The sequence below is a fragment of the Mus pahari genome, chromosome 21 (genome assembly GCF_900095145.1).
Source record: "Mus pahari chromosome 21, PAHARI_EIJ_v1.1, whole genome shotgun sequence".
NCBI lineage: Eukaryota > Metazoa > Chordata > Mammalia > Rodentia > Muridae > Mus > Mus pahari.
This window is the reverse complement of record NC_034610.1, coordinates 20,253,362-20,268,086: the sequence shown is the minus strand read 5'-3', so window position 1 is coordinate 20,268,086 and position 14,725 is coordinate 20,253,362. Positions and strand designations below refer to the sequence as shown.

The following is a 14,725-nucleotide window of genomic DNA, read 5'->3' as shown; positions in this document are numbered from 1 at the left end:
AAAAGCCTTTACCTTCCACCCTTCCTGTCCAGAGGAGATGCTGGAAGCACCAGGCAGGTCTTACTCTTAGTGGGCAGCGTTGGAGAAATACGTGTGTGTGTGTGTGTGTGTGTGTGTGTGTGTGTGTGTGTGCGCGCGCGTGCACATGCGCATGCATGGGTGGGGTGTAATTAGCTGTAGCACTATCCAGATGCCTGTGAGAGCCATGGGAACCAGGTAACTACCAGTCTCCCTGGAGGGACCACCTCTGTCTCATTGATCTGCCCAGCTACAGGCAAGAAAGGGAAAGAAACCATACTAAAGGCACACACTTCCCTTCAGGAGAACAGAGGCTGGATCTGCTGGGAATACCACAGGACCTAAGCTCTCCTTCACAACCCTGATTCCCACTCCAGACTCAGCAAGAGCACCAGTCAGAGCCTCGTCCATCTCCTCTTGACCCCTGAGCCCAGCTTCTTGAGATGAATCTGTCTGAGGTCAGCACTAGTCAGGCAGGTACCTCCCATCTACTACCCACCACCAAGGTCTGTGCCAATCACCGCCCTGTGTGCCTAACGACCTCTGCAGACTGTCAGGCTTGGGATGAGGGGACAGCCCTGTTTGAGTAGCCATTGGCCCTCACCCTCACCCAGCACATTAAACAGCTGCCACCGTGTGCAGTTCAAGACAACAGCCCCAGCCATGCAGATAACCTTAGCCACACTGGGAATCTGAATCTACAGGATCCTGGGGTACCTAAATGAGGTACAGGAAGAGCACCCACAATGCAGCAGTCTTCTGGCCCCATGACGATATTGATGAGGGTCAGAGCATTTTCTTGTCTAAGGACGGAAACCAGGGACTGTCACCCTTCCTACCACGACGTCACCACACCCAGGTCCCAGGGTACCATAGGGGTGCTAGGTGCTTGGGGACATTGGGGGACATTTAACTATTCGGGGTGTCTGGGGATCAGGGACAAGGACACAGTAAGACCTGCCTGAGTCCCACCTTTGGTGAACTCAAACCTTGGTTTCCTCAATTTATAAAACCATTAAAACAGCATCCATAGGTGTTTCCAGTAGAGATAAATAGATTTGTATTCACATAAAAACTTGAACATGAATGTGCAACACATCTTTATTTAGGAAGCCAGGGAGCAGAGCCATGTCCTTCAGTAGCTAATGCTCTGTGCCCTGGTCACCTACACTCCAGAGCCTAAACCCTGGCCATCCACTCTGGAATCGTGACCAAAGCCGACCCATCCTCGGCTGATGGCCAACAGCTGGGCTCAGGAGAACCTCTGCATCTGCTGCGTGATCCAGGGCAGGAAGGACTGCACACGTGCATAGACCCCAGGGAAGTCTCTCAGGGCACAGCTGTAGCCCCAGCTCACCACTCCCACCAGGGTCCAGGAGCCTGTCACATTGCAGACCAGAGGGCCACCTGAGTCACCCTAGAAGAGAAAGAAGCTCTGATGGTTACTAGCCCTGACACGTGAATGAGGACCGACCGAAAGGAGGAGGTGAGTGGAGAAGGTGAGTGAGTGGAGGAGGTGAGTGGAGGAGGTGAGTGAGTGGAGGAGGTGAGTGAGTGGAGGAGGTGAGTGGAGGAGGTGAGTGGAGGAGGTGAGTGAGTGGAGGTGAGTGGAGGAGGTAAGTGGGGGAGGTGAGTGGAGGAGGTGAGAGGAGGAGGTGAGTGGAGGAGGTGAGTGGAACTCACGTAGCAGGAGTCTTGGCCCTGGTTGCCTGCACATAACATGTCCTGTAGGATCATTCTCTGACCACGATAGCGGTGCCTGGTGGCATTGTGGTACATCTCCTCACAAAGGGTGTTGTCCACTATCTTTACCTGCACCTGCTGCAGGCGGTAGGGAGGAGGCAGCGACCCTGAGGAGAAGAGAGGTGTGGCTGGCTGGTGGTACATAGATCCCCCACCCATCCCACAGTCCCACTGCTCCACCTGGGGATACAGGGGAGGACTATCTCCAGATCAGCTCCATCCCTGTGCAGGTCCAGCTCGCTCCCTGACCTCAGCATCCCTGGCAAAGGATGCGTAGATGCCAGCCCCAAGGGACCGGGTCTACCTCTGAGGTCTAAGATTCTGTCTGCTTGCCTGTCAGGGACCAAAAACAAATGCTTTTCACTTCCCGATATTTTCTCCAAATTACATTATTATTATTAGTTGGAAATTAAGAAGCAACCATTCCACCTCAGAGTTGTAAAATCTGGGCCCTGCTATGTCGTTGGCCTCAAGTACAGAGACTGACAGGCAGCTAGAAAACCTTAGTGATGTGATCAGTTAGTCACGCTTGTCAGCGACTCCTGCCCTCTGGTCCTGCTCCCGGGCTCTTGGTACCACCCACCTGGAATCCCCAGGTGGCAAGTTGGTTCCCACAGCTCTAATCCTTCCCCAGGACTTACTGTGAGTGCTCACTGCACCCCAGCCGGTCACCCAGCACACATCCTTCTTGGTGACCTCGAGAGACTCGGAGGGTAGCTTGACCGGCTTGACATTAGGAAAGGATTGTACAGACTCTGCCAGCTGGAGCAGAGCCACATCTGAACCCAGGCCAGCGTGGACAAAGTCTGGGTGGACGATGACGCGGCTCACACTCAGCAGCTCCCTGCCCCCGTAGAGGTACACATCCCCAACACGGATCCGAAAGGCTGATGGGTTGGCGTCTCTCCTGAGGTCAGGAAGAGGTTGTGACTGTAGGAAGTTCTCCACAGTCCTGGACAGAATCAACTAGAATCCAGGCCTCTAGACCAGCCTTTATTGGTCCAGACTTTCTGATTCACTCCACACCCTCCTACCCAGCACTAGATGACAAAGGAACTCACTCACGAATGCAGTGGGCAGCAGTCAGCACCCACTGTGGGTGGATGATGGAGCCCCCACAGTTGTGCACCCAGAAGGCCCAGTAGTATCTATAGATCCTCAGGCTGACTTGCCATGGCCACGTCCCCTGTGGGGCACTATGACCCCCCACGATGCCCGCCAGAACTTTCTCAGGCACAGGTGCTGCGAGCAAGAGGTAAGACGGTCAGGGCCCAGTGCTCAGCCTGACACCCACACTGGAGCAGAACAGGTCGCACACGTATCTCCATGATGCTTAGAGCCTCTGTGGGATGGAGGGATGCAGGAGAGGAGGACTCACCTGGAGTTCCAGCAATGGAGCACCCAAGAAAGAAGGAGGTCAGGCACAGCTGGATCAGCATCTGTATATTGAGGCACAGGGTGGGAAGTGAGAGGGGTCTGGGGAGCTGCCCAGATGGGGCTGGAGAGGGCATCTGCATGATTCTGGGTGAAGACAGAAGCATGGAGGGGACTGGGCTTGCCCAGGGTGGGATGGAGATGATTGAAATACAAAACCAGCTAACAGCATCTGGGAAAGGAAGGGATGGTGACCTTACCCTGCCGGCTCCCAGCAACTTCCTCCTGGTTAGGCCTCTCAGTCAGTCCCTTTATCCTCAAGCCCCAGGAAGCTGGAAGGGGTCTTGACTGGGCCTCTGCTTGGAGGAAGAGCTGGGAGGACAGAGGCATTTGACCTCAGAAAGGATGGGAGGGGGCCGTTGATCCATGCGCAGGGACCTGAAGTCCTTTGTCACCAAGGTTACATGGGTATCCCCATCTGCATGCAATAGCATCACCAGGAATGTCAGGAAGAGGAGGGCTATGTCTCAGGCTGGAGTCTCAGAAGCACCAGGTATCCCCGACTCAGCCTCTTTTATGGGTGAGACAGTGCCCCATCTATCCAGTGAACTCTGAGACACTGTGGAACAGCTTCCCCATGCTGGGAACACACAGCCACATCCAACACGTGTCACGGGGAGCTTCCGGCCTGTGGTTCCTCTGCTGGGGCTGCGTTGTCCACCACTACAGTGTCCTGAGGAGACTGCCCCATGGCATTCTGCAAGGATGTCCTCACTACCTCAGTGGACAGTGCTGGCCAGGCACACCCACAGCCCAGGCTTGTGGCTGCTGTGATGAACTTTACTGTCAAATCTGAGAACAGACGCTACTTGGTGCCTACAGTAAGCCAAGCTGAGCACTCCTATTTGCGGACCACATAGATAGAACATGCCTGCAGCCACATTCTGGCTGCTAGAGTCTTTGGGTGGGTGAATGGCCCTGCAAGAATCCCAGGGGACCTCTGCACAGGAGGACAGGCTATGTACCTGTTCCTCTCCTAGCTCTACAGTGGAATTTGCTGCTCTAGGGTAAAAGGGACACCTAACCAGCCAGCTCTGGATGCTCTATGCTCCTGACAGGAACTCACATGCCACCTGGGTCCCATGCCCAGCCCAGCACTTCACAGCCAGGAAAGACATCTGACAGCATCTGTGGGCAGTTCTGGTTTAAAGCCTGTGAAAACACTGCTGGTGCGCACGCACACACATACACACTAGGCAGAGGTTAAGGGTGCTGCCAAATTCTGGGGTTCTCCCAGTTCACATATTCACAATGTCCCATTAAAATAATCCTAGTCTGGCCACAGGCACCCATCTTGTGGCCAACACTAGGATGCCAAAGAAGCTGAGAAACTGTCAGTAAGGCCCCCTGCAGTGTCCCTACTGTCCACATAAGAGGATCAGGACACCCACTGTCCCCTACACAGAGTCTATCAGAAGCAGCTCAGAGCCAAGCTGGGGACTCACCTTGGCTTCAGAAACACCAGGTCCCTTTGTATGAGAACTAGGCACAGGTGTCATGAGAACCACCCCCCAAAGATGTGGGTGTACCCAGGACTGTCCAGGACACAGGTTCTTGGGGACTCAGTGTCAGAAGTATGTCCCAGATAGGAGCAAGACAAACAGTCCCCACACCCCTGAGCAGGAGGAAGGGCTTATATACTAAGCTGGGTCAAACCCAAACCCTGAAGTCAGGCTTCCTCAAACACTGTTAGCATGTCCAACGTCAGCAAAAAGACAATGTGAGCATCCGAGCCTGACAGGAACTGCTCGGGTGACCTATAATGGTCAACAGTAATATACAGTATAATACAACAGAGTCAGGCCACCATCATCACATTCAGTGACAGGATCAGAAAGAACCAAGCGCAACTGTTAGCAAAGGGGCCATAGACTGGCCAATGAGAAGGTCCTGACCAGGTTCTGGGCTCAGGGATGCCGTTAGAAGGGTGTGGCTACCCAGGGCTTCTGTTGCAAGAAGGAATGTTGGACAGAGACTGGGACAAGGCAACAGCGCTCAGATACCGGGTCTCAGAACAAAGGGTCCACCTGGGAGTAGTGGAAAGGCAAAATCATGTTTTCCATATGCCCCGCTGTATCTCAGCCCTAGGGACAGGAAGCATGTAGATCAGTGATAAACTAAGAAAGGTACTTTTGAAAGATGTGAAATGTCAAACTGGGGCTTGAGGAGTTAATGTGTCCCTGACCAGATGACAGGTAAGGAGGGGGCACCACTAGGTAATAAAGACAGCGAGGAGCCTGGAGAGATGGCTCAGTCATTACGATCACTTGCTGCTCTTACAGAAGTCCTCGGTTCGACTCCAAGCACCCATGTGGGCAGCTCAGAACCACCTGCAACTCAAGCCCCTGGGTTTCCAGCACCTCTGGCATCTTTGGGTACCTTCTCATATACAAATCTATACACAGGTCATACACATAATTTAAAAATAATAAAAATAAATATTTTAAAGGAAAAGCAAACTTCCAACACGGCACAAGTTCAGCCTCTTCCTCACCCTCCTGGCCTGAGACAAAAGCCTAGCAGATTAAAGCAAAGGTCTGTGAGGCCTTTTTCTCCTTCCAGGAGAACTCCTGCCCTGGAAAGTTGAAGGTCTGTCTGATGGGGACATTGTTAATGAGAATTCCCAGAAAGAAGCTGTGTCTGCAAAGACTGACTGACGACTGACTGACTGACTGACTGACTGACTGACTGACTGACAATTGACTGACTGACTGACTGAGTAATTCAAATTACAGCGATCTGGGAAGTTGGAATGTTCAGGCCCAGAAGCTGATTTCCTTATCTTGGGCCAGCTTTGGCCCCCAGAACAGCCTCCTTGCCCACCTCTATGTCTGAACGAGCATCCTGTGACTTATAGATAAACTCTTTGGAATCTGGAGCTGGAGAGATGGCTCAGTGGTTAAGAGCACTGGATGTTTTTCCAGAGGATCCTGGTTCAATTCCCAGCACCACTTGGCAGCTCAGAAATGTCTGTGTAACTCCAGCTCCAGGGGATCCAGTGCCCTCACACAGACACACACGCAGGCCAAACACCGATGCACATAAAATAAAAATAAATAAATCATTAAAAAGAATCTTTGGGGATGGAAAGATGGCTCAGCAGTTAAGAACACTGACTGTAGCCGGGCGTGGTGGTGCACGCCTTTAATCCCAGCACTCAGGAGGCAGAGGCAAGCAGATTTATGAGTTCGAGGCCAGCTTGGTCTACAAAGTGAGTTCCAGGACAGCCAGGGCTAAACAGAGAAACCCTGTCTCGAAAAACCAAAAAAAAAAAAAAAAAAAAGAACACTGACTGTTCTTCCAGAAGTCCTGAGTTCAATTCCCAGCAATCACATGGTGGCTCACAACCATCTGTAATGGGATTCAATGGACTCCTCTGGTGTGTCTGAACACAGTGACAGTGTATTTACCTACATAAAATAAATAAATCTTTTTTTAAAAAAATCTTTAGAGCCAGGCCTTTAGTCCCAGCAATCATGAGGCAGAGGCAGGTGAATTTCTGTGGGTTCAAGGCCAGCCTGGTCTACAGATCAAGTTCAGGACAGCCAGGGCTACACAGAGAAACCCTGTCTTTAAAATAAAAATCCCAGCATCTTTGGAAACTATTAACAAACCACAAGCTTCCATCAACCCCAAAGCTAAGAATGTCATCAGAAAGCCCCTCCTATCTTGCTGTAACCACGTCTACGGTGTTCCTCCCACCAGTGCTTGGTTGTGGTTGTGGTTGTGGTTTGGTTTGGTTTTGTTTGTCTTTGGTTTTTCGAGACAGGGTTTCTCTGTGTAGCCCTGGCTGTCCTAGAATTCACTCTGTAGACCAGGGTGAACTCAAACTTACAGAGTTCTCCCTGCCTCTGCCTCCCAAATGCTGGAATTAAAGATGTGCGCCACCACGCCCGGCTGGGCAGTCTCTTTCTTATGGGTGCAGGCTTTTGTTAATCCCACCAAACAAGAATAAAGACTTCCTTACCCAACTTCTTTGGTCAAATTATACAAGCTTTATATTCTACCAGACAGGGCTGTCTCCTGAAAGTAGGGTTTGAGAAAATAGCATTGAACACAAGAGAAGATAGGGTTTATATCAACCCCAAAACTGCTGGGGGTGGGGCTCAAGGGTTGAGGGATTTCTAGAGATATTTGGTTACAAAGGAACTTGGCTGAACATTTTAGAATTATTTGGCAGAACATCGAATCAGGGTGGAAATCAGGGTATAGGATGTGGAATATGTCAAATTCCCAAAAAGGGGCCAAGACCTGTTCAGATCTAAGTTTTACAGAAAATAGGAATAAACTTCTTTTGATCTTGTAGTAAGATGGCTTCTAATATTGAAGTGGAGTCAGGCTGGTCCATCACTTCATCTTCCTGATTGTCTCCGGATGCTTTTGAACCAGTTGTTGTTGTTGTTGCTGCTGCTGCTGCTGCTGCTGCTGCTGCCGCCGCTGCCGCCCTGCTTGCTTTTGTTGCTGTTTTGTGACATGGTCTCAGCATGTAGCCTTGGCTAGCCTGGAATTCTCTAGTAGATCAGGACGACTTCAGACTCCTAAGGATCCTTCTACCCCTGCTTTCCAAGTGCTGGGATTAAAGTCATTGGACACCATACCCCAATCAGTTTGAGGTTCTTTTGAAACATTTGAGGTAGCCATCATTTGGTACCTGGCTTTGTCTTTCTGGGCTCTCGGACAATAGCGGGGTATTATTGTTAAACAGAGAAACGTGGTATCCACATGGTGAAAGAGAGAGGGTTGTCAAAGCTGAAACCTGACATAGAGTCAGGGGCTGTAGAGATTGGAAGACAGAGCTCTGGCATCCTGCAGTGAGTGGCTGAGGGGAGACATGGTTAGGTTTCCTTTGTCCTGGGTTTGTTCCCTCCCCTCTGTGACCTGTGTAAAAGGGGCCTGTCAGCTCCAGGTGGAAACATGGCTTACCTTTAGAGAATGATGACTCTCTTAAAGAGAAAGGCTCATAATCTAACAATAATGCCATTTCTAGGACAGGCCTTGTCAATGTGGAAACTCTTTTGAGCAAATCTGGAGTTCTATTGAACTATTTAGAACATCTACCTTGGGGCAGGAAAAGTTTGGGGCTCTCTTGAGCCATTGAGTTCTATCAGGGTAATTGAAATGGAGAAACAGGGCTTTTGAGATCGGCTATGATGTGTGTAACCATTAAAATACTGCCTTGGGGGGCTGGAGAGATGGCTCAGTGGTTAAAAGCACTAACTGCTCTTCCAAAGGTCCTGAGTTCAAATTCCAGCAACCACATGATGGCTCACAACCATCTGTAATGGGATCTGACGCCCTCTTCTGGTGTGTATGAAGACAGTAACAGTATACTCATATACACAAAATAAATAAATCTTTTTTTTAAAAGATGTCCAATGAGTTACATGTGAATTTATTAAAAGAGGAACAATGACAGCTTACTTACTATATGACCATCCTACGGAATGGCTTATGTTTTCAGCACACTGCATTTAGGAAATAAGTCTAAGACTCGGGGGTAGAATCTCCACAGGGTGCCTTCTATCTTCTTTGACATTTATTAGAGAAAGAGAGAGACAGAGAGACAGAGACAGAGAGAGACAGTGAGAGAGAGAGAAGAGAGAGAGAAGAGAGAGAGGAGAGAGAGAGAGAGAGAGAGAGAGAGAGAGAGAGAGAGAACCAGCTCCAGGAGAGCATGGCCTAAATAGCCTAGTTCAAATCTAGCCTAAGCATTCTTACAAAATCCAGTATCTGTTCGTTTTCACTGTGGTTTGTTCTATGGAGTTTTAATGGCTGTTCTTCCCTAAAACCACCCAACATTTAAGCATGTTGACCTATTGACTAGTTTTAAAATATTGCTTTGCTTGTATGTCTTGTCTGCAAGATAAGTGTGTTTTAAGTGATACAGACTAACCAAGTTCCTCTGCATAAAGCAACAAGATAGACAGTTTTGTTTATTTCGTTGGGGAGGAGTCTCACAATGCACAATGTAGCCTTGGCTATCCTGGGACTCACTCTGAAGACCAGGCTGGTCCCAAACTCATGGAGATCCATCTGCCTCTCCCTACCATGTTCTGGGATCAAAGGTATGCATCACACCCAGCTACAAAATGGTGTTTTGTTTTGTTTTGCTTTGCTTTGCTTTAAGATTTTATTTCCTTTTCTTTGATGAGCATGAATGTGACACCTGTATGTTAAGTAGACCATGTATGTATAGTACTCCTGAAGACCAGAAGAGGATGTCAGATCCCTTAGAACTAGAGATACCAATGACTGTGCTGGGTCCAAAGCATGCCCCCAAAATAGCTGTGCCAAGGACTCTGACCAAGTGAACAGAAAGATTGTTATTGGGTGAATAAAAACCTAAACTAAGCTCAGCATCCCTCAGGAATCTCAGATGCTGAGTTCTATTTTCCAGGAAAGCTGCCCTTCCCCCATCCACCCTGGAGGTCAACTACCTCCCGCAGGAACACCTAGTTCCTGATTTACAGGAGCATCCTGTAACAGACGAGAGCGCCTGCACTGACTCCCAGGAGGTTCTGGCCTGTGCCTCTCCTCCAACCTGTTCTCTTTAGCTGACAAGGCTTTCCCCTGGCTGCTGTTCTCAGACCCCTGACAGGCAGGCAGCCCAGCAGTTTGATTCTCCAAACAAGCTTTTCTTTCTCCCAGGAAATGGTCCAGTTTGATGGTTTCACTTTGCCCTTATGTAAAGTTGTAATCTGCCATGCAAGTACCCAGCCAGCTTCCTCCAGAAGAGAAGCCATCTCCACAGCCCCTATACCATGTTCTTAAAGAAATTGTTTAGTACTATGTTGTGAAGTTAAGACAAATAAATTATGTTATGTCCTCTAATGCCTGTGTCTCAGACTTCTAACTATTAAGGAAATGTCTTAAAGTCAAGATCTATTTAAGGATTATCTGTGGTGAAGTCTTTAAGTGCTTTGTAAGCAATTATTTTCAGATGACTTTTAGTACTTTTAATGCCCTATGAATCTGATTAGAAACATGTTTAGCTATTTCTAAACTTTATATATAAACTTTATATATTATGCAAAATTTGCAATGCTGTTGCTCAAAGAGAGACACTGAAGCAGGTCAGAACCAGTCTGAGCCATGGCATAGAAGACTAGAGTCTGCCAGGCGGTGGTGGCGCACGCCTTTAATCCCAGCACTCGGGAGGCAGAGGCAGATGGATTTCTGAGTTCGAGGCCAGACTGGTCTACAGAGTGAGTTCCAGGACAGCCAGGGCTACACAGAGAAACCCTGTCTCGAAAAACAAACCAAAAAGAAGAAGAAGAAGAAGAAGAAGAAGAAGAAGAAGAAGAAGAAGAAGAAGAAGAAGAAGAAGAAGAAGAAGACGACTAGAGTCCTGCTTCCCTTTGTTAGAAATAAGTTCGGGGGGCAGAGACCATCATGCCAACTGAAGTGTGAACACACGGGGACAAGAAGGAAGCTTGGGTTTTAGTCTCGTTCACACAGGGACTGTCTCTTTTTCTCATTGGCTAGAGTCCAACCTCACAGTCTTTCATGATTGGCTAGTTGTAAAAGAATCAGCACAAAGGAAGAAAGGGGGAGGGAATCAAAACATTTGCATAGTAGGAGACTATAAAGATTTTTAAATTCCTTATAAACACAAGTTTTATGGTATTAAATAAAAAGATGGATATTTCATGATTCCTACACATTTGATCACGTGTCAAGCTGACTAGCACAAGCTTACCCCACTAAGGATTCTGTACAAAAAACACTCGTGAAGGAGCCTGGGTGAGCAAAGCTGCTGCAGGACCCTGTGGGCTACAGAGCTAACATGGAAGCCTCCAGGTCCACTAACCTGTACCTAACTTTGCACTTTTAAAGGAACAACTGATAGAAATGATGGAATCTTGTCATGCCGTCTTGGACTTTCCTCCAGCTACTGGCTCCTGAAACCACCTGACTCCTGCTTCAAAAGACGATGATAGGAATCAGAGAGACCTGATAATAATTTTCAAAATAGCTTTGCTGATGTTGGCTGTATTTTTGTAGAGCCTTATAAGTAAACTATTAGCATTCTACAGAAATACAGCTCTGACAAAGGAACATAAAGGACATTGTTGAGATGCCAGGGTGTTATCCACCCGACTAGCAGAATGGCATCAAGAGAGATGACTTAAGAATCATCCCTTCTCTGCCTCTGTTGAAAGTTTATTAACTCTTTGACGTCTGTCACTTACATTCCCCACCCCACTCCCACCCCCACCAATGTGTGACTCAGGCCAACCAGGACAGATCTTCCCTAGCCATCATGGAACAACGACAGACAGACAGACTGACAGATGGCTAATCAGCACAGTCTTTAGAGACTATTGTTCAGAGACACAAAGGGGAAAGTTGTTAGAACTGAAATCAAGTCACGCTGGCCCTGGCAGCACTTGCCTGTAACCCCATCTCTTGGAAAGCTAAAACAGGGGGTTGTAAGTTTGAGGCCAGCTTAGGCTTCATGAAAAGACACTGTCTTGAACCAATGAGATGGAATTAGTTGCTAGTGTGAGCATTTCCAAACGTAACTAAAAGCAGGGATGTTTTGAAAAATGCATTTTGTCTATTAAGTTTCAAAAATACACTCCACCTCAAGACTGAGGTGCTAAAACTGAAAGTGGAGAATTATAACCGGCCTTGGAGACTCTTCCACAGCCATGCCCACACCTCAAAGACCACTCCGACCACCTTCATTTACTGTCAGTTTATTGAGACAAATACAGCCCCACCCCAATACAGTAGCCCCACCCCACGCTGGGGTTTGCTGGACATCATTGTCAGCGGGGAAGGACAGGCCAGGGAAGAAGGCAGGGCAGGCAAGGAAGGGTCCAAGAAGGAAAAAACAGGAACCATGAAGCTGTCTCTGATGATGGGCAGCAGCTGGCAGACTCGTCTACTGGATGTGCTGATGGATCCAGGCTAAGGAGCTCCGGACTCTTGAGAAGACTGATGGCAGATCGTTGCTGCAATCTGTCCCCATGCTGACCACGCCCACCTGTATCCACTTGTTGCTCTTCCAGCAGACCAAGGGACCCCCAGAGTCACCCTGCAGGAAGAGAGGCAGTCCTATCAGGGGCAAAGCACTAAGAAATCCCAAGTCCAGCCTCCCTTGAAGGAAGGGCATCTGGAGCAGGAGTGGGAAGGTCACATCTGGGCCCCGGTGACTCACAAAACAGGGGCCTCGGCCCGAGGTGCCAGCACAAAGCATGTCCTCAAAGATGGCCACAGCTTTGCGCTCGTCAGATGTTTTCTTCCTATAAGCCCGCTTACAGCTCTTGTTGTCCAGAATTGGGGTCTTCACCTCATACAGTTGATAGGGAGGCTGCAGAGGCACTGAGGAGGGATGAGTCAGGGAGCAGGGGTGAGAGGCATGTCCCCAACAGATTCACTTCACGCCAGTCACACTGGGCCCCCTGACCTCACTGCTTTGGCCTGGAGCAAGTCAGAGCCCACAACTCCCCATGTGTCCTAGATGGGACCATGGTCTCAGGCTATCTTTACAGGCATAGCCTTCTATGTTAAATAGGTTTAGAGTCTTTAAATGGGATTAGAGCCCCTCCAAATTCATACTCACCTAGAACTTCAGAATGTGACCTTGTTTAAAGATAAATTATTTATGTGTGTTATTAAGTTAAAAAAAAAAAACTAGGTCATTCTGAAGCAGGCATGGAGAGAGCAGCTTATAACCCTAGCCCTTAAGGCTGAGGCAGGAGGATCATAAGTTCAAGAGAGCCGCTAGCACCTAGCAAGCTTATCCTGGATTTGGGATGGGCCCTAACTCCCATTGTAAGAGTTCTTTTAGGAGACAGAAGAGAACACAGAGGGGACAGTCACGTGGAAACACAGCAGAGACTAGTTGCAGAGCTATAACTGATGGTATGTGGGGCTGGAGAAACTGGAAGGACAAAGGCCATGCCCTGGAGCCTGCGCTGAAAGGTGGCCACAGACACTCCAAGAAGTAAGCTCCCAGCTGCTGCTTACACCCTGCCTGGCTGTACGGGTGCACGTCTACAACATACACAAGAAACAGGTCTGCGTGCACCGAGAGTCTCTGATCACAGGTCACATGAAGAAATGGCACTCCTCTAATTGGTATCCCATCCCTCCTTCAGGGGACAGAGCCAAAAAAAGCAGCAGCAACCTTCAAACCAGGGCAACCCAGGTTGGCTCTGCCTTGGCTACTTGTTGGCCATGAGATCTGAAAATGGTGGCTAAGAAGCCTACCCAATGAGCCAGTGCACCAGCTGAGTCAGAGGAGAGCCTTGCTTCTACCCATTTGTTTCCACACTGCTAGCTAGCCCTCCAGAGGGACATGGAAGGACTATGCAATGTCTCCTCTGTCTCTCCATCTTTCCGCCCCAACTATGCTTACCATGTTGGAGAAGGTTGCCCCAGCCAGCCAGCCAACACTGGTCAGTGGAGTCGAAGGTTGAGCTGTCTTTTGGCAGAGAGACTGGACTGACACGTGTGGATGTGACCAGGAGGGCAGTTAACTGCATCAGGGCCACATCAAACCTCTTAATAACATCGTTGTAGTCAGGGTGGATGATGATCCTGCTGATGTTCAGAAGTTCCTGTTCCTTATAGAGGTATACTTCCCCCACCTGGACCCGGTATACAGCTGGGTCGGCGTCCTGACTGTGGGAGGACAGACCTTGGGTGGCTCAGAGGCAGCTGGTTGGGGCTAGTGTACTGTCTACATTCTACACCCAGCAGATGCCCCCCAGTGGTGTCTCACCTTTGGATGCAGTGAGCAGCAGTCAGAATCCACCGAGGGTGGATGATGGAGCCCCCACAGATGTGCACCCAGGAGCTTGCCTCGTAACTGTAGGTTCTTAGGCTGACCTGCCATGGCCACCTCCCTGGTGGGGTACGGTGACCCCCCACAATGCCCACTGGCTTGCTTCTGGAGACAGATACTGAAAGCATTGTGGACAAGTCAGAGAACAAGGGCTAACTTCCTGTTACCTCAACCCTGGACCAGATGTTGGCACCCAGTGCTCAGGTAAGCCCTAAGAGTGAGCCGGCGGGGACTGGGGGGCGGGATAGTGCTCCTGATGTAAAGCATCTGGGGTGAGGCGCAACTTACCAGAGGCCATGAACACGGGGCTTTCCAGGCAGGAGAGAGCCAGGAGCAACAGTCGGAACATCTGCAGAGGGAAGGGGGCTCTGGGAAGTTCAAGGCCCCATCCACCACAGATGCCAAGTACTGTGCTGCTGTGTATCCCACTGGGTCCCCCCTCAATACCTCTCTTTGTCCTCGTGAAAAAAAAATTGTGTTGGGCTTGATGGAGTTTTCCTAAAACCAAGACAACACTCAAAATATAGGCCTCTGAATCGCCCTGCTCTGAACCCAGAGTGCTCCTGACAGGAACTCACATGCCACCTGGGTCCCATGCCCACCCAGCACTTCTCAACCAGGAAAGACATCTGACAGCATCCATGATCAGGTCTGGTTTACAGCCTGTGAAGACACTGCTGGTGAGCGCGCACGCGCACACACACACACACACACACACACACACACACACAC

At 49.4% G+C, this 14,725-nt stretch overlaps 2 protein-coding genes across 2 annotated transcripts in view; both read right to left on the bottom strand.

The window, feature by feature from the left end:
• Window positions 1-1,110: 1,110 nt before the first annotated feature.
• Window positions 1,111-4,804, bottom strand: LOC110338274 (serine protease 29). Its single transcript, XM_021221566.1, has 6 exons — window positions 4,641-4,804; window positions 3,140-3,200; window positions 2,823-3,003; window positions 2,403-2,668; window positions 1,702-1,868; window positions 1,111-1,435 (listed from the first exon to the last, which is right to left on the bottom strand). The coding sequence occupies exons 1-6, from the start codon at window positions 4,692-4,694 to the stop codon at window positions 1,271-1,273; spliced, it is 894 nt and encodes a 297-aa protein (XP_021077225.1). The 5' UTR covers window positions 4,695-4,804; the 3' UTR covers window positions 1,111-1,270.
• Window positions 4,805-11,885: 7,081 nt separating this feature from the next.
• Window positions 11,886-14,725, bottom strand: part of LOC110338375 (serine protease 28) — a 3,290-nt gene continuing 450 nt past the window's right edge. The window contains exons 2-6 of the mRNA XM_021221713.1: window positions 14,282-14,342; window positions 13,931-14,111; window positions 13,565-13,830; window positions 12,362-12,525; window positions 11,886-12,238 (exon numbers count right to left, since the gene is read on the bottom strand). Coding sequence (XP_021077372.1) covers window positions 12,086-12,238; window positions 12,362-12,525; window positions 13,565-13,830; window positions 13,931-14,111; window positions 14,282-14,342 — 825 coding nt within the window. The 3' untranslated portion in view covers window positions 11,886-12,085. The remainder of the gene's footprint in view (window positions 12,239-12,361; window positions 12,526-13,564; window positions 13,831-13,930; window positions 14,112-14,281; window positions 14,343-14,725) is intronic.

Bases quoted from the DNA above. Each gene is read 5' to 3' on its own strand.
- LOC110338274 (XM_021221566.1), bottom strand. From the start codon at position 4,694: ATGACACCTGTGCCTAGTTCTCATACAAAGGGACCTGGTGTTTCTGAA. The intron at 3,201-4,640 runs GTGAGTCCCCAG...CTCAATATACAG, and splicing joins CTGGTGTTTCTGAAGCCAAG to ATGCTGATCCAGCTGTGCCT. The intron at 2,669-2,822 runs GTGAGTTCCTTT...TCCTGACCTCAG, and splicing joins GCTGCCCACTGCATTCGTGA to GAGAGACGCCAACCCATCAG.